General features: G+C 47.2%; 1 protein-coding gene across 2 annotated transcripts in view; it reads right to left on the bottom strand.

Moving 5' to 3' along the window:
- Positions 1–20,209, bottom strand: part of MYH11 (myosin heavy chain 11) — a 126,527-nt gene that overhangs the window by 74,103 nt on the left and 32,215 nt on the right. For both annotated transcript variants that reach the window (XM_081257429.1, XM_081257430.1), the window contains exon 4: positions 3,461–3,488. In XM_081257429.1, the coding sequence (XP_081113555.1) occupies positions 3,461–3,488 (28 nt within the window). The remainder of the gene's footprint in view (positions 1–3,460; positions 3,489–20,209) is intronic.

The following is a 20,209-nucleotide window of genomic DNA, read 5'->3' as shown; positions in this document are numbered from 1 at the left end:
ATATGTAACCCTCACAACAACCCTATTGAGTACCATTATCATCATTCCCACTTCCCCACTTTATAGTGAGAACGCGGAGCCCTGGAGAGGTTAAATTTGTACCTGAAGCTACAAGCTAGTGAGAGGTAGAGCCAGGATCGAAACCCGGGTGGTCTGGCTTATAACCCCGACTCTAAGGAGGCTTTCAATGACATAACTCGGTGGACAGTCCCTTCCATGGATGAACCTAGATTCTAATGAGACCTGCAGAGAAGTGGAGTCACATTTGATATGGAGGCTGGGGACCAACAGCCTGTAAGTCAACACAATCAATCACAGAAAGGTAAAATTGAAAAATCCCTTAAAACATCCCCAAAGCAATGCATCTGTGACTTGGCATGCAACGCCCCTCTAAAGCAGCCTCTGTGTATAAATGCCAACTAGATGCAGGGATTCCGAGTGTGCAATATGGACAATGCAGGAGAGAGAATGGGCTCGGCAAGGCGAGACGCTAATACCGTCAGGGCCACAGGGGAATGAGACCAGGGGAGGGATCGGCAGAGTCCCATATCTATTCTCACCCTCACTCTGGAACACATCCATTGGGTGGATGGTGGTGACCTCACCCACACTAGATCCGCCAGTGCTAGTTTTCCTCCCAAAGCGCGTGGTTGGTTTCTCTAAGCTACATGCACAGTATGAGACCCCAGCGCCAACAGCCATGACCACCCCTGACACATACAACTCACGCTGGCCATAACCAGCCTGTCTGTGTGCCATTGACCCAATTCTCCACCATAATTATCACCCTGTCGCCGCCCCACCCCCTCAAAGCAATATTTGGAATACAAGTGAATGAAAGGGAGATATTATTACAGAGACCAGCTTGAATCCACTTTCATATTAAATAATATGAATCATTCCCAATTTTGATGCTCTATGAAAATTTCCTGCAACCCTTGTAACTGACCAGGTGTGTGTGTGTGGGGGGCAGGAAGTGCAGTCTCAGTTATCTCTGAGGACCCTTCCTGGCCCAAAGTTCTGGGACAGAGGTTGTAAACAGGTGGCCCATTGGCAAAGCCAGCCCACAAATGGACTTTATTTGGCTGGAGCTCTGTGTATATGTGTTCATGTAAATTAGGTGCCAATGTTTAAAAATTTGATATTTCACATAAAAGCTAGATTTCCAGCTTCTATTGAAATGTAGGAAAGTCTGGCAACACTGGACCTGCATTCCCCCCTGGCAACAGTGGGCAGAAGATGGGTAGCAGCTCCCCCCCTCAGATGGGCCATTTTCTCCAGTTTACCACACTCCCCACCATTCCCTACTGTACTACTCCCAGGACTTTTCACACATTAACGGTACTTGGTTGACTTTGATTGGCCTTTGAGTTTGCAACCACAGTCCTACATGTCCTGTAATACCTCTTCTCAGACAGAAGGCTTTTGTTGGGAGACACACTCTGGCCAAATTGATCTCTCAGTTTCTCCAATAGAACACGCTCTATCTGACCTCAGGGTCTTTGCATATGCTGTAAACTCTTCCTCTCTTTTCTTCATCATCGCTGCATCACTTCTTTGGGAAACCTTTAGTGTTCTCCCCAGTTAGAACTTCTCTGATTTACACATTCTCCTAGTTCCTTACATGTCTCATTCTTCATAATTTTCAGTTTGTAATTACACATTTCTTTAAGTGATTTTTAAAATGTGTATGTATTTTTTTTTAGTTCCTGAAAAGGTAGTACCTTCACAGGATCAAACAGTAAATTCAAGCAGTACCAAAGGGAAGTGTGTAATTATTGTCCTAGTGGCTGTCTTCCCTCTTGAGAAGAGGGGTCGTTTATTTTTGGTTCATTCCTATACACCAAGTACTCACCAGTGGGACAGACCCATTCAATCTGTTGAATAGTGAGTGAGACAGGAGTGGGTGTAGAGGTGAAGAAGGAAGGAGGGTGTATTAGTTTCCCATTGCTGCTGTAACAAATTATACAAACTTAGTGACTTAAAACAACACAAACTGATTATCTTACAGTTCTGGAGGGCAGAAGTCTGACATGGATTGTACTGGGCTAAAACCAAGATGTCAGCAGGGTTGTGTTTCTTTCTGGGAGCACTAGGGGAGAGCCCGTTTCCTTGCCTTTTCCAGCTTCTAGAAGCTGTTCTCATCATGGGCTTCCTCCATCTTCAAAGCCAGCAATGGTGGGGTGAAGTCCTTCTCACATTACATCTCCCGCTGACTCCTCCCCTGCCTCCCTCTTCTACTTGTAAGGACCTTGTGATTACATTAGGCCCAGCTGGATAATCTAGGATCCCTTCGCTATTCTAAGGTCAGCTGATTAGCAACCGTAATGCCATGGCAACCTTCATTCCCTTTTGCCATGTCACCTGACACATTCACAGGTTCTGTTGATTAGGAGGTGGAGACCTTGGCGGGACCATCACAGGCACTTGTATTGCACTTTGCTTTATTGCAATTTGCAGATATTGTGTTTTTTTACAAATTAAAGATTTGTGGCAACACCCAACAGCATTTGTTCACTTCATGTTTCTGTGTCACGTTTTGGTAATTCTCGCAATATTTCAAACTTTTTCATTATTATTCTATTTGTCATGGTGATCTGTGATCGGTGATCTCTGATGTCACTACTGCAAAAGGATTGCAACTCCCTGAAGGCTCAGATGATAGTTAAGATTTTTTAGCAACGGGCATTTTTTAATTAAGGTGTGTACAGTTGTTTATTTAGATATAATGCTATTGTACACTTAATAGACTAGTTATGTTTACACTAGTATAGTGTAAACATAACTTTTATATGTACTAGGAAACCAAAAAATCTGCCTGACTCGCTTTACTGTGATATTCACTTCACTGGAGTGGTCTGAACTAAATCCACAAATTCTCCAAGGGACACCTGTATTCTGCCCACCACAGGAGAGATTGTCCTGAACACTGAAAACCCTCTGAATGATTCTAAGTTGAGTTAGTATCTCCTGACTATGTATCCAGGTCTTCAAAGAAATAATGACACCAGCCACCAAATATGGCACAATGTGGTTACTAATTGTGAAATTTGAGGGTGATTGTTTAACACATTGTTTAACACAAGCCAAGACTTCCTCACCAACGGAAATGGCATCTACCTTCACAGAGCTGTTATGGAATTAGATGCAATTCTGTCTGTAAAATATTTAGTTCAGGACCTGGCACACAGTAAGTGCTCAATAAATGCTGGTTTTTAAAAGGGGGTGGTGCAGAACAAGATGGCACCAGGTATCACTGGCAGTTTAGGGGTGCCAGCCTCAGCATCAGAACATTTGTTCAACAAATGTTTAGTGAGCACCGACGCTGTGCCAGGGACAGGGCAGGGGCAGGGTGCATGGAACAGCAAACACATCAAAGAGCCCTGTTCTCATGGACCTTTTTCTTTAATAGGTTGGATCTTGACTCTAGAAAAACAAAAGAAAAAGCAGCTCCACTTACGTGCAGAGAATGGACTGGTCCTCTCGATCTGAGAACAGAAAGAAAAAAAGAGCCATGAGTTAGAATTTGCTCTGAGCTGAGGGTCTGGATATGGTGCCTCCCAGACCTCCCATTTAAGCTCTTACATGCTGGCCCCACTGGGGCGACAAGGGGCCAGCTGGGCTCATTGCCCAGGGCACAGGGGATAAGACCAAAGTCAAGAGGGCAGCAGGGCTCTTTTAGATACTTTTCCCGACCCCCTAAAGTCCTGGAGGCAGCCCCAGAAAGATACCGGAGACTGACTCGTTCAGGAGGCAGTGAGAATCTCTGCCCCACCAGCTCTGGAGGGTCCCAGGAGACCCACTCTGCCCAGATTAGGTCACAGACAGAACACCGACTTTGGATCCAGACAGACTGGCATTCCAACTTGGCAACTTCCCACCTCTATGGCTTTGGGCAAATACTCTTAACCTCTCCATGGTTCACTTTTTTTATCTGGAATATGGGGTAGTGGACATTTTTGGTTTGAAAATCCAGTATCCATTTCCTCTTCTTCCGAGAAGAGCATCCTACGGTCCTTAAGGATCCATGTTCCCTGCCCACCCCACCCCACCCCCCGCCATCATGTACAGTCTTGGTGGGACTGACCCACAAGCTACCCCAGCCAAGAGGCAACAACGTTTCCTAGGCTATGTCAATCAGAATCTCTGAGCTCAAACTCGAGCTGGATCAAGGATGGAGAAGCACAATGGAGGTCCTAAGGGGGCCTCACTTCCTGCCCCCAGAGCCCAAACAGCCCCGTTTTCTAACATTTTCTGAGGCTGGCTCCCCACTCTTCCCACCCCATCTGTGAGCTCCCCAATACTCCTCCAGAAATTCCTTTTCTAGATGAGTTTTCTGTCACTTACCACCAGAGAACCCTGGTGGGTGCACAGGGCATCGTGAGATTAAACGTGATTAAGCAGACATTACTGATCACCTTCTGCTCTTAAAGGGGCCTTAGGGGGTGGAGCCAAGATCCCCTACGAGGGACACAAGGAAGGTTAAACACCTCAATCATCAGCCAGTTAACCATAACTGAGAAAGCAGAGCATCACATCCTCTGCTGGGCAATGGTGAAGTGGCAGGCATTTCTAAACTCCATTCCCTGCTCCATCCCCAGCATCACAACCCTCAGCCTCTTATGATCAAAGATCTCCCGGGATCTTGTGACATCCTCCTCCAAACCCCTTCTCAGAGTAATCTTTCTAACATGCTGAACTGCCTGATCACTCTGCTTCTTAACCCTCTTCCACTTCGGAAGTTTCTTAAAATGTTAATCATAAATTCATCATATGACCCAGCTATTCCACTCCTAGGAATCTACCCAAGAGAAAAGAAACATGTGTCTCTACAAGACTTGCACACAAATGTTCACAACAGCGTTATCATAATAGCTAAAAAATAGAAACAACCCAAATGTCCATCTGCTGGTAGATGGATAAATAAAATGTGGTCAATCTATACGATGGAACATTATTCAGTCATAAAAACAATGAAGTACCGATACAGGCTACGACGTGGATGACCCTCAAAAACATGATGCTAAGGAAAAGTCAGACACAGAAGGCTACATGTTGTGTGATTCCAGTTATAAGAAATGTGCAGAATAGGTAAATGCATAAAAGAGAGAAGGTAGATTAGTGGTTGCCAGGGGCTGGGGTGGGGTGACTGCAAACAGGCATGAAGGAACATTTTGGGGCTTGTAAGCTGGATTGCAGTGATGCTTACATAACTCAATTTATTGAAAATCACTGAATTTTACACTTATCTTGGGAGGATTTTTGGTATGCAAGTTTTATCTTAATAAAGCAGTTTTTAAATGCTGTCCACGGCCCCCAGTGTCCTCAGATGAGGCCCAGAAGGGGCACCCAAGGCCTCCCGTGACTGGCCCTGCCTGCCTCCCCAGCCTTGGCACTTCTGTGTCTGTCGCTCTTAATTCCCCAGCAACCCCACCCAGAACAACCCCCAACGCACTCTGTGCCTTTGTTCAGGCTATTCCGGCTGCCTAGCAGGCCTTTCTCTTCTCCTTTCCTGGCCATTTCCCTCAGTCTCAAAGATGACACCTCTTCTAAGAAGCCTTCCACACAGTGATGGAGCCAGGGGGAGGCTTGGCTGTAAATCTCCGTCAACGCTCCTAAGCTATCACAAATAGTCAACCTTGTTAGAGAGAAGAAGCCCTAAGAAAAGCCCCCAGCCTCCATCAAACAACCTGACTGCTGCCTCTAAGACCCCCCCAGACAGAGATCCTGGAGCTGTCACTGGCTCCTGCCCATCCCCAAGACAGATGTCTCTAGTGCCACAGCCCCTGTGCTGTCCAAGCGCCCTGTCCGAAGCTGGGTTTTTTTCTCTTTGTTTGTGTCTCTGCCCCCACAGAACCATGAACCACTCATAGGCAGAAGTATCCAGTTCTGGACCCCGGTTCCCTCAGTTTCTGGATCCCCAGCCCCTGAGCCCTAAGTCCCTGACACAGAGAAGGTGTAGCTTTGTGAGCACTGAAAAAAGCCAACCCCAAACCTGGAAGACATGAGTTTCTTGATGGGGAAGTTCAATATACACACAAGAAACTGAGTCACTCATTCATTCATTCAACAAATGCTTTTAGGGCATCTACCAGGTATTCGTCCCCATGCTAGGCCCTGAAAATACCACATAATAGTATCTACTACTTAGCACCTCCTCTGTGTCATGCATTATTTCAAGCATTTGCCTGTATTAACTCATTCAACCCCCATACATCCTATGAAACAGACTAATTTTATCCCCATTTTACAGATGAATAAACTGAGGCACAGAGAAATTTTAAAACTTGCCCACAGTTACACAGCTAGTAAGTGGATGAGGCAGGATTTGAACCCAACACCTACTATTTATTGAACACCTATTACGGGCCAGATACACTTTTCTGGCACTTTCCCTGTATGCTCTTTGACCCTGACCCTTTTAAGTTTAAGGAAACTGAGGTCAGGTAACCCAAAGTCACACAGCCACTTCAGGGACCGACCTGGGGGTTGAAGCATCATGCGTCAGAGTCTGGGCACTTTCTGCTGTTCCAAATACAGGACAGGGCACAGGAAATGGAACGGGGGTCCCTAGGGGCCCAGGCTCCTGCTGGATTAGGGAAGGCGTTGGGAGACAAGGCAGCTTGGAGGGACCAGCAGGGACCAGTCAAGGGAAGGAGTGAGGCCTCCTTCCCAGGCCAGAGAAGCAGCCTTACCACCTAAGGTCTAAGGTGACAAGAAGGAAACCGGGGCAGGAAGTGGCCTCGGGGATGGAAGGATCTGCTTCCCATGAATCAGCGTAGATCCATCCCATCACCGCTGCCACACCTGGTCTGAGAACCATCACTTCAGGCCCAGATCCTCCCCTCCCATCTCCCTGCCTCTGCCCACGCCCCTGCCGTTCTCACAGGGCAGCCAGAGGGGTCTTCTTTTTTCTCTTATAAATTTTTAAAATTTTGGTGAAACATACATAAAATTTACCACTGAGACCATCTTACAGTGTCCAGTTCAGCAGCACGCAGCACGTTCACACTGCTGTGCAACCATCACCACCATCCATCTTCTTCATTTTCGCAAACGAACTCCATACCCATTAAATAATAACTCCTCAGTCCCTCCTCCCTCCAGCCCCGGGCACCACCATTCTACTTTCTGTCTTTACGATTTTTGACTACTCTAAGTGTCTCATGTAAGTGGAATCGCACAGAATTTGTCTTTCTGTGTGGCTTATTTCATTTAGCATAGTTTCCTCAAGGTTCATCCATGTTGCAGCATGTGTCAAAATGTCCATTGTATGGATATACCCCATTTTGTTTATCTATTCATCTGTTGATGGACACCTGGGTTGCTTCCATCTCTTGGCTACTGTGAGTAGTGTTGTTATGACCATGGGGGCACACATATCTGTTGGTGTCCCTGCTTACACATCTTTGGGGTACATGCTCAGAAGCAGAATTGCTGGATTATGTGCCAATTCTGTTGAACTTTTCAAGGAGTCGCCATACTGTTTTCCATAGTGGTTGCACCAGTTTACTTTCCCACCAGCAATGCACCAACATTCCAGTTTCTCCACATCCACATCAACACTTAACTACTTTCTGATACTTGATAACAGCCATCCTGACAGGTGTGAGGTGCTGCTGCATTATAGGAGAAAAATCTTAAAAGAGTCAGATCAGCCACGGCCTGGTCAAAACCAGCTGGCTAGTCCCAGTGGCCCCCAGTCTCCCCACCATGGCCTACGAAGTCTGGCCTGATGTGTCCCCACCCAGCTGCCTCACTGGCACCTTTCTCTCCTTACCCTTACTCAGCTCCTAAACAGCCACCTGCCCCTCACAGAGCACACACTCTTCCCTTCCAGGGCCTCTGCCTGGAACACTCTCTCCCCGATTTTTGCCATGGGTGATGCCTTCCCATCATCTTGAGGGCTTCCACTCCCGGAGAGACCTTTTCTAAGTCTCTGTCCACAGGGATGCAGGCAGTTGCCTCCGGGCACTCAGGCAATTAACTTGTTTATTTCCTTCACATCACTTAGAGCCATCTGCAATGACCTCTTGTGTTTGTCTATCTCCCTATGCTGGAAAGCAAGCTTTACTGGGGAAGAGGGGGGCTTGTCTGTTTTGTTTAACACTGTATCTCAAGTACCTGGCATACAGCAGGTGCTCAATTATATTTGTTAGATGGATGGATGGGAAGATGGATGGATGGATGGATGGATGGATGGATGGACGGATGGAAGGAAGGAAGGATGGGAGGATGGGTGGGACTGGAATAGCCCATGCCTATGCATCACTGGGGACCAGAGAGGATAGTCATGACCATATCTGGGAGAGGGAGGCAGATTTACAACACATAAAGAAGATCTGGTCCGCTCCAGGGTCAGATGAATGAGATGACTGTGCAAGCTCCATGGGCCCTATGCCCGTCTCCAAACAACCTTCTCTCTATCCCCTCAGATAACAGATGGACATTCTGGTGGCCTGGCTGAACCAAATCCTCAGGGCAAAAGGCAGAAGAGCCAAAAGGCTATTTCATTCCTCTTTCTCACTCTCACTTTTTCCACCTTGAGCTGGTAGCAAGGGCCACAGCTGCCCACAGGGGCCATGTTCAGGGGGTCTGGGGAGGCTCCCCTCAGGCAAGTCTGACCTCTGAGCTGAGGGCCAGGGGCAGCCCTCGCAGGGAGAAGGGCCACAGGAAAGAGGCAGCCCCTCCTTTGGCAGCAGGACTCTCCGTCACCACAAAGTCCCGTCTTCTGGCTCAGCTGTGCTGATTCCGATCAGGCCTACATCCTTGCCTCCTGCTACGACTTGTGGGCTGCTCCACAAACCTCAAGAAATAGCCACATCGGAAACTCCCACACGTGTGCCCAAGGACAGATGTTTAAGATGGTCACTGCAAGAATATCAGCAAAAGCAAAAGACCGGAAAGAAACCATTCAACCAGTCTATCAACTGCAGACTAGCGAAATACATTTTGGTATTTAAAATCTGGTAGGGCATGGGTGGGGGGCATAAATTGGGAGACTGGGATTAACATATGCACACTACTATATATAAAATAGATAATCAACAAGGACCTACTGTACAGCACAGGGACCTCTATTCAATACTCTGTAATGACCTAAATGGGAAAAGAATCTGAAAACGAATGGATATATACATATGTATAATTGAATCACTTTGCTGTACACCTGAAACTAACACAACTTTGTAAATCAACTGTACTCCAATATAAACTAAAAATTAACTTAAAGAAAAACCTGGGGACTTCCCTGGTGGCGCAGTGGTTAAGAATCTGCCTGCCAATGCAGGGGACACGGGTTGGAGCCCTGGTCCAGGAAGATCCCACATGCCGCGGAGCAACTAAGCCTGGGCGCCACAGCTACTGAGCCCGCGCTCTACAGCCCGCGAGCCACAACTACTGAGCCCACGTGCCACAACTACTGAAGCCCTCATGCCTAGAGCCCGTGCTCTGCAACAAGAGAAGCCACCGCAATGAAAAGCCCGCACACTGCAACGAAGAGTAGCCCCCTCTCGCCGCAACTAGAGAAAGTCCGTGTGCAGCAACGAAGACCCAACACAGCCAGAAAGAAAGAAAGAAAGAAAGAAAGAAAGAAAGAAAGAGAGAGAGAGAGAGAGAGAGAGAGAGAAAGGAAGGAAGGAAGGAAGGAAGGAAGGAAGGAAGGAAGGAAGGAAGGAAGGAAGGAAGGAAGAAAGAAAGAAATAGAAGACATAAGAAAAAAATATCTGGTAGGGCCACACAGCGGCACATTGGGCAGCCACTGAAAAGAAACAGGCAGATTGTCATGGACTGATGCAGAACAATCTCCAAGACATAGTAAGTTAAAAAATAAAAGGCTAGGTGACATAGCATTACACCTTTTATGTTTTTAAAAAGAGGGATATATTTTCACACACACACATATACATACCTAAGGTGTACATTCACACACACATCTTCAAATACTTGTGTATGTTGGATATATTGTGAAGCTACTCGACACAGCCAGCGATGGTTGTCCCTGAGAAGAGGGTCTGAGGGACTGAGAAGCAGCACAGGAGGGAGACCTCCCTTCAACTCCATCTCCTCTGTCCCGCTCGTGTTTGTGCTATGAGTATGTATGACCGTTCCCTCATCTCACCAAAAATGGGTAATGTAAAAATAGTCTTTATTGCTCTCAAGGAGCCCATTATGACCATGAAACTTAGGAAAGAGAGGAAAGAAACAGCTGCCTGCCTGCAGCGTCCCCAGCAGCGCCCACCTCCAGAGTATGCACTGTGCCGCAGGCACCCCCGAGCTCCTTCTGTGCAAGGTGACCCGTTCCACCCTCACAGCAGCCCCTGAGCTGGGCACTGGCACCACGGCCACTTTACAGATGAGGACAGTACAGTGGAGTGAGGCGACTTGCCCGAGGTCACTGCAGTGGGCTGACCTGTGGCCCCCAAAGAAATATCCACTTGGAAACTCAGAAGGTGACCTTATCTAGAATAGGGGTCTTACAGATGTAATTAATTAAGGATCTCCAGATGAGATCATCTTGGATTTAGGATGGGACCTAAATCAATGACCAGTGTCCTCATTTATAAGAGAAAGGAGAGGGGAATTAGAGGCAGAGGGAGAAGCCACGTGAAGGAGGAGGCAGGTTGGAGGGATGCAGCTACAGGCTGAGGACGCCGAGGACCTGGCGGCCGCCTGAAGCCAGAAGAGGAGAAGGGCCTGGACTGGATTCTCCCTCAGAGCCTCTGGAAGGAACCAACCCTGATGACACCTTGATTTCAGACCTCTGGCATCCAGAACTATGAGAGAACAAATTCTTGTTGTTTTAAGCCACCAAGTTTGCAGCCATTTGTACAGCAGCCCTAGATAATGAACACAGTCACACAGCTAGGAAGTGGCAGGCGGGGACTCAAACTGAGGCGCGCGATCCCAGAGGCCTTGCTTCCAGGCCACGGCTTTGTTTTGTCTCCCTCAGATAACCCACAACCATGTGCTGGTGGCATTTCCTTCCAAGATAAAAACAGTAAAACTTTCATCTCCCCAGTACACTCTGGAGAGAGACAGAGGTCAGCATCACTAGAAATGTGTGGGGGGAGGTACCCTGTGCTGGTACAACCGCCAGCTCCTTGGACTGGAATCGAGGGAATATGGATGCCTGTGCCCCCAACTTCCACCTGGAGGGAGAAGTCTGCTGAGGACCAGAGCAAACTAGGAAACCAGTTCAAAACAGATTCAGGAAGGGGCAGAAAGGCAAGACATGGAGGAACCAGCACCCTGTGATCAGCACCCAAGCAGAGAGAGAACCCACTGGGGCTGGCCCAGAGCCTACACTTTTTTAAGGAGTGATTTTGAGATGGACAGACGGACGAGCTATCTCCATCCGTCTGCTACAGGGAGACAGGCAGTCTTTCCCAGCAGCCTTGGGAAACCTACACCCAGAGGACGAGAGATTTATACGGTCAGATGCCCGTCCTGAGGCCTCTCCTCCCAGGTCCCCAGGAGAGGGAGTGGGCTCCAGGGAAAGGCTGGGCAGCTGCCGGGGCGGATCCATGCCGGGCGTTGCCAGGGGACCTCTGGCCTGGGACATTCCCATCGGAAACACACCGGCTCCAAGCGTGGGAAGCTAACTGTGCCCTGGTTGGTTATGGGCAGGAGGGCTCAGTGTGGGTGCTGCTTGCTGACCCATGCGGAGCCCAGGAGACCAACTTCCCCGGGCTTCCTAGCTGATTCCTTCCCTGAGCTTGAGATCGTGTCTGACATGAGAGAGTGGAGTTCTCTGAATGTGCAAAGCAGTTTCCCCCTCAAGCTTTGCACACACTGTTTCTTCTGCCCAGAGCACCATCTTCATCACTTTTCTACCCACCTAATCTATTCTCTTTTTCTCTTTTTTTTCCCTTTTAGGTGAAATTCACACAACATAAATTTAACCATGTAAAAGTGAACAATTCAGTGGCATGTAGTACATTCACAATGTCGTGCAACTCACACTTCTGTCTAGTTCCAAAACATTTTTATCAGTCCCAAATAAAACCTTATATCCCTTAAACAGTCACTCTCCATCCCCCACTCCCCATAACCCCTGGCAACCACGAATCCGCTGTCTGCCTCTATGGATTTGCCTATTGTGGACATTTCACACAAATACAATTGTACAATATGTGGCCTTTTGTGTCTGGCTTCTTTCACTTAGCATGATGTTTTTGACGTTCACCCCTGTTGTAACATGTATCAGAACTTCATTCTTTTTTACAGCTGAATAGTACTCCAATGTATAGATAGACCACATTTATGGTTCCACTCATCCGTTGATGGATGTTTGGGTTTTTCCTAGCTTTTGGCTATTGTGAACAGTACTGCTATTAACATTCAAGTACAAGTTTTTGAGCACCTGTTTTCGATTCTTTGGGGTATATACCCAAATCCATTCTTGAAAGGTCACCCTGAGACTCGCCTCCTCTATGATACTTTCTCTGACTCCATACCTCCCTAGAGCTAAGTTGGGGGCCTTTCTACTCTACATCCCCCCCAGGGCTGCCATGGACAGTGGTATGAGTTGTACACTGCATTACTCTAAGGGAGAACCATTCACACTGGTCACTGTAGATTTGTATATTTATTACAACCATCTTTCAGCAGATGGAAGAAAGATGCCTTGAGAAAAGGGTACCTTTTTCTAATTCTATAAAGGTACCACCTGTTCTAGTGGTGACCCTGGCTCCCATAGTCCAAAGATTCCCACCATGGTAGCACTTAACCTCACCATGATCATTGTTTCACCTCAATACTTTTTAGGAGAAAAGGATTATTTGGAATGGTAATGGACCATTTTCCCTTAATATGACAGGCAGAATATTTCTTTTTCATGTTAGTAAAAATTATGCTACTTTACCAAAGAGTAGAAACAATACAAATGTCCAACTGGTAAATGGATAAACAAAATGTGGCCTATCTATACAATAGAGTATTACTCAGCCATAAAAAGGAATGAAGCACTGATACAGGCTACAACATGGAGGAACCTTGAAGACATTATGCTATTAGGTAAAAGGAGTCAGTCACAAAATACCACATGTCGTATCATTCACTCCATTTATACGAAATATCCAGAAGAGGCAAATCTATGGAGACAGAAAGTAGATAGTAATGGGGTAGAACTGGGAGTGGGAATGGGGGAGTCACTATAAGAGGCCACAAGTGGGCACAAGATGTCTTTCTGGGATGATAGAAAGATAAACTTAGATTGTGGTGATGGCTGCATAACCTTGTAAATTCACCAGTAACTGGTGAATTGCATACTCAAAATGGGTTGATTTATGGTATATAAATTACACCACAATAAAAGTTTTTTAAAAAACAATGTTACTTTTACACCACCTCTAAATCAAGAGACCTGATTCCTTGAACATCATACAGATCTACTCATTTTTCAACAGTTACAAAACTGCTTTTTTTCTTAAATAAGTTATTAATTTTTTATTTGGATTAAAAAATTAGTACACAACAACTGCAGAAAGTTTGGCAAAGACAAAATCCCCCTACCCTGTGATGGTTAATATTTGGATATATTTCCTTTTCATTATTTTTTATAGCGGTTTAGAGTGATTTACACAATTGATGCCATTCGATGGCGTGCTTTTCTAGTCCTTTTCATTTAACATTTGACTATAAGCGTTGACCATGTCATACAGTCTTTGTTGCTGATATTAAATGGGCTTGTAATACTCTATGGGGAGGCTACTGCTGCTTCTCAACCTCATCTGGTTACTTCCCTCCCCCACTTACATCCCAGCCACACCGGCCTTCTTGGCACTTCCCTAGCTCATCATGCCCATTCCTGCCTCAGGGCCTTTGCACTGCCTCCTCCTTCTGCCTCTAAAGCTCTTCCCTGGTTCTTGATGTGGCCAGCTCCTTCTCACCTTTCATGTCCAAGTTCAAATATCACATCCTCAGATGGAGCCACCTCTGACCACCATGCATCCAGAGCCACTCCCTCAGTTTCTCTTGATCCCATCATCCTGTTTTATCTTCTCCTTAGGGAAAATAACTTTATAATTTAATCACCTGAAACTTTTTATTTATTTATTTGCTTACTTGACAAAACTGTTTTAATGCTTCTCCTACTGGCCCATGAGTTCCCGAGGGCCAAGGGCTGTGCCTGATCCAGGGGGGCAGGGACCATGTTTGACACATAGTAGGTACTCAGGAAATGCTTGTTGATTTGAATCAGTCTCAGCCAATCATTTTTTCTCTCTCTCAATCTCGCTCTCTCTCTCTCCCTCTCTCTCTCTCTCTCTCTCTCTCAGAAAGGCAATTCAGATTGAAGCCACAGTCAGCGCTTCTTCCTTTATTCACATATTCACTCAGCAAACAAGTCCAGGGCCCCTACTATGCGTCAGGCAATGGAAACACAAAGTTTACTAAGACCTACTCAGTCTTTGCTTTTGAGAGGCTTATGATCCAGTGTGGGGGTCAGATGGGCAAAGAACGGACTGCAAGATGTGGGCAAATGCCACAATGGGTATATGCCAGCAGTGCTACAGAAAGGCTGTTTTAATGCTCCCCGAGAGACAGACAGGACCTCTTAGCAGCTGAGGGGACAGCTGAGCCACACAGAGAAGGATGTGTAGGAATCCTCAGGGGGAAAGGCACCAAGGAGGCTGAGCATCCCAAGCAGAGGGCCTGGGCCACGGGAAGTCAGAGATGGGAAAGAGCACAGCGCAAGAGCAGAGATGGCAGGGCTGGAGCCCGCATCCCAGCACCGCCTGCGCCTGGCTGAGCTGCCAGCCCGGAGCCCTGGGGTCTGCCTCACCTCACACCCCAGCCCCAAACGCACCTGTCTTCCCTCCTTCTCCAGGGCCTGGGGGTCTGGCCTTGGATGAGCAGGTGCGTGGGGGAGCTTTCCAAGGACAGAAAGGGCTCCTGTTGTCTTCCCTGCACCAGGCCTGAGTCTCCCAGGAGACGTCCAGCTCCCCACAGACCAGCTATTTCGGCCTGATCCCCACACCAGCTCGTGGTTTCTGGCTGGGGAGCCAGAGGCCTGCAGGCTGACCATAAAAGGAGAAAACCAAGCTGGGCCTGAGAGCAGCCCGGGCTGGCGGCTTCCCTTCCTCCCTCCCGCGCCAGGCTGCTGTGGGACCCATGGAGCGGGAGGTGGCCAAGCCCAGGTCCCCGCAGGGTCACCGCTCCCCCCGACCAGGGAAGGACCTGGCCTCCACCAAGTGCAGAAAGGTGGCTCCCTCCCTAATGCCACCCACAAAGGTGGATGCTGAGGGTTCCAGACCCAAGGTCAGTGCTGGGCCTCCACCCTGGGCCCAGCCAGGTGACAGCTCAGGCCCTGCACTTGCCTGCCTGGTGCTGTACTCCCCAGGCACTGTCCAAATCAACCCTCAAAACCACCGGGATAGGTATCTCCTCATGGGACAAATGAGGAAACTGAGGCACAGAGAAGTGGGCGCCTTGGCAGAGCTGGGATTTGAACCCGCTCAAAAGCGACTCCCTAAACCTCTGCTCTGTAAGTCCAGGCTTTCCTCTCTCTACCCTCCTCCCCACAGCAACGTGGGGAGGAAGAGATTCTGGGTGGGCAGAGGTACTCTGAGAGCTTGTGCTGGACCCCAGCAGGACTCTTCCAGACCCACATGAAGCTCTGGCATCTTTAATAGCGGAACTGGCCAGCTAAGGGGGTGTGGGTACCCGAAGACCGATATCCTCCCGGTGGCCTCCTGGGCTGCAGCTCCCACCTCCACTTTCTGTGTCCTCCTCTCTGCTCCAGCCCCACAGCCTCGTGTATCCCATCAGCTCCCTTAGGCCCACATGTCACCTCGTAAGGAGGCCTCCTCTGCCCTCCCAGCCTGGGACAGGTCCCAGCGTCCACCTCACAGCTCCATTGACCTCCCCGACAACACATGTACTTGCGGTTGGACTTGATTAACATCTGCACCCCTCAGTAGACTGTGTCCCCCACCACAAGCCTCCCCACAGTGAGGCCTCAATCAATACTTTTGGACAAAAAAGGGAACAGGGAGCTAGATTCTCTCTGAGGCTGGGAGGCCACAGAGCCGGGAGGCTGGAGCATGCATAGTCCAAGAGGAACACACCATCACCAAGTGTCAGCCAGAACTTCCCAAATCCACTCCCTTAAGCATATCTGCTTCTCCAACTCAATATTTACTGCTTATTTTAAAAAATTAATTCTCCTTAGCTCTTTCCCATCTGTGTGAGACACCACGGGCAGTCCGTAAAATGCTCATCAGAATCAGATGACCCTTCTTCCTCATTTCCTGCCAAAGAACGTGACCTTCTCACGAAAACTCAGAGGGCCAACCAGATGGGGCCAGACAGTGGGGTTGCCAGCATCCCTCACACCGCCAGGCCAGACACTGAGCAGAGAGCTGCAGCAAAGACGCCGAGAGGCAGAGAAGCATGCAATCGGTCCCCTCCCTGGGGATGTGTCACAGGAACACAGTCTCAAGAGCAAAATGACTTAGAATTACTTCTCGGCTCCACCTCTTAGGCAACTCAGAGCATCAGTTTCCTCACCAGGAAGGGATAAAAACCCACACATTCCAAGGATGTGAAAATGAAATGAGACTGGACACACAAAGAGCTTAAAAATACCCAAGGCCCATTCAAAAGCACAATAAGTGCTATTACTATTAGCTTTTTTATCATTACCACTCCATCCTCTCTGTCTCCTACAACAGGGAGCCAGTGAAGTGATTACAGACGGCAGTGATTCTGTCCCAGGAGGACAGGGTATCAGGCCAAGTTCAACCTTTTCTAATTATAAGGCCTAAGCCAGTCCCTTAGCCTTTTGGGGCCTCAGTTTCCTCATCTGTTAAATGGGGGTAACAGCACTACACTATCTACCATACTGCCTCAGAGAATGTTTCCAGGGTGGCCAAAGGTGACGTTGTCAGGTTTGACACTCAGCTCGGGGGCCAAGCCACTCAGTGCTCTGAGCCTCAGTTTCTTCAGTCTGTCAAATGGGGAGGCTGTCCTGCAGGGGACCGGCAAGGGCCAAGGGAGGCAGAATCTATGGGGCAGTGAGCCCAATGCGCATCGCTGCCCTTCCTGTCTCTGCTGAGCTTACAAGGGAGCCTCTTGGGGGTTGGGGGAGCACGAGCCAGCCCCCCAGTGCCTGCCGGCCATGGTCAGAGGGTTCAGACTGAGTGTGGGAACTTGCAAAGCAGAGAGTGGAGTTTGGATCACTCCACTCCCACAGACTTCTCCGCAGCCTGAAGAGGGTTCAGCCAAGAGCCTGGGCTGATAAAGTTCTGTAGCTGTTGTTTTTTTTTTAATCCCCTGAGAGTGGCCATTTGGTGCTAATTAGGTGAGGACACAACACTTCCAGTGACAGATCCTGATGGTTCCTCTCGTCTGCAGAATGAAATCTCATCTGCCTTTCACACCATCCCTCACCCCAGGGACCCACAGAGGGGCGGTGGGAAATCCAAAGTGGATTTTGTCGGGAAAGCTTTGGTGATGCTTTCCCCACACTCATCATGCTAATTTGCTGAAGTCACTAACGTCAGCTTCCCAAGTGCTGGGCCCTCAACACTAACCCCCTGAGATGTAAGGAGACAGCCCTGCAGGAGCAAACAGCCTTCTATGGGGCAGGAGCGGCCTGTGCAGCAGCTCAGCATCACCCACTTGTCCAGAAAGCCCTGGGCTTTGCAGTCTGATAAACCAAGTTCAAATCCACTCTGATACTCATGTGTCAAGTTCTTCACCTCCCTGAGCCTCAGTTTCCCCAACAATAAAATGGGGCTAAAAATAGCACCTGCCTCCAGGGTTGGATTATCTGACCAGTCATGTAAACATAGGTCCACAAGCAAAGGAAGGGAAGGAGGTAAAAATAAAGAACATTTCAAAGGAGTCAATATTTGCTACATCTTAAAAACTATCATAGTAAATGTCATGGGAAAACTTAAAACTTTGTTGGCTTTCATTACTTTATAGTTTACTGTTCTTTTTATTCTGGATTACATGTGTGGGCACCATAATAGTTTCAGGGCTTAATTTAAAGGTTCTAATCTGATCCTGTCTCCCTTGTGGGTTTGTGGGAAGGATGAATGGAGATTATTCCTGGAAAGCCCTGTGCATATAGGAAGCACACAATAAAAATCCACTATCACCATTATTGCTTCTTTGGAAAAGAAGGAGTGAGAGAATTTCCATCAAAAGATACTGGGTTGGGGCTTCCCTGGTGGCGCAGTGGTTGAGAGTCCGCCTGCCGATGCAGGGGACACAGGTTCGTGCCCCGGTCCAGGAAGATCCCACATGCCACAGAGTGGCTGGGCCCGTGAGCCATGGTCACTGAGCCTGCGTGTCCGGAGCCTATGCTCCACAACAGGAGAGGTCACAACAGTGAGAGGCCCGCGTACAGCAAAAAAAAAAAAAAAAAAAAAAAAAAAAGATAGTGGGTTGAATTGTGAAAATGACTATACTACCCAAAGCAATCTACAGATTCAATGCAAGCCCTATCAAAATACCACTGGCATTTTTCACAGAACTAGAACAAAAAATCACACAATTTGTATGGAAACACAAAAGACCCTGAATAGCCAAAGCAATCTTGAGAAAGAAAAATGGAGCTGGAGAAATCAGGCTCCTGGACTTCAGACTATATTACAAGGCTACAGTAATCAAGACAGTATGGTACTGGCACAAAAACAGAAATACAGATCAATGGAACAGGATAGAAAGCCCAGAGATAAACCCACACACATATGGTCACCTTACCTTTGATAAAGGAGGCAAGAATATACAATGGAGAAAAGACAGCCTCTTCAATAAGTGGTGCTGGGAAAACTGGACAGCTACATGTAAAAGAATGAAATTAGTACACTCCCTAACACCATATACAAAAATAAACCAAAAATGGATTAAAAACCTAAATGTAAGGCCAGACACTATAAAACTCTTAGAGGAAAACATAGGCAGAACACTCTATGACATAAATCACAGCAAGATCCTTTTTGACCCACCTCCTAGAGAAATGGAAATAAAGACAAAAATAAACAAATGGGACCTAATGAAACTTAAAAGCTCTTGCACAGCAAAGGAAACCATAAACAAGACGAAAAGACAACCCTCAGAATGGGAGAAAATATTTGTAAACGAAGCAACTGACAAAGGATTAATCTCCAAAATATACAAGCAGCTCATGCAGCTCAATATCAAAAAAACAAACAATCCAATCCAAAAATGGGCAAAAGACCTAAATAGACATTTCTCCAAAGAAGATATACAGATTGCCAACAAACACAAGAAAGGATGCAAACCATCACTAATCATTAGAGAAAAGCAAATCAAAACTACAATGAGGTATCATCTCACACCGGCCAGAATGGCCATCATCACAAAATCTACAAACAATAAATGTTGGAGAGGGTGTGGAGTAAAGGGAACCCTCCTGCACTGTTGCTGGGAATGTAAATTAATACAGCCACTATGGAGAACAGTATGGAGGTTCCTTAAAAAACTAAAAATAGAACTACCTTATGACCCAGCAATCCCAGTACTGAGAATATACCCTGAGAAAATCATCATTCAAAAAGAGTCATGTACCACAATGTTCATTGCAGCTCTATTTACAATAGCCAGGACATGGGAACAACCTAAGTGTCCATCGACAGATGAATGGATAAAGAAGATGTGGCACTTATATACAATGGAATATTACTCAGCCATTAAAAAAATGAAATTGAGTTATTTGTAGTGAAGTGGATCGACCTAGAGTCTGTCATACAGAGTGAAGTAAGTCAGAAAGAGAAAAACAAATACTGTATGCTAACACATATATATGGAATCTAAAAAAAGTGGCTCTGAAGAACCTAGGGGCAGGACAGGAATAAAGATGCAGACATAGAGGATAGACTTGAGGACACGGGGAGGGGGAAGGGTAAGCTGGGGTGAAGTGAGAGAGTGGCATGGACATATATACACTACCAAATGTAAAATAGATAGCTAGTGGGAAGCAGCCACATAGCACAGGAAGATCAGTTCGGTGCTTTGTGACCACCTAGAGGAGTGGGGTAGGGAGGGTGGGAGGGAGAGAGACGCAAGAGGGAAGAGATATGGGGATATATGTATATGTATAGCTGATTCACTCTGTGATACAGAAGAAATTAACACACCATTGTAAAGCAATTATACTCCAATAAAGATGCTAAAAAAAAAAAAAGATAGTGGGTTGAACACGGGTATTTAGTGCTTCTTCCTCCCCAAACCT

This window comes from Mesoplodon bidens (assembly GCF_964165515.1).
Source record: "Mesoplodon bidens genome assembly, chromosome: 15".
NCBI lineage: Eukaryota > Metazoa > Chordata > Mammalia > Artiodactyla > Ziphiidae > Mesoplodon > Mesoplodon bidens.
This window is presented reverse-complemented; position numbering and strand designations above follow the sequence as displayed.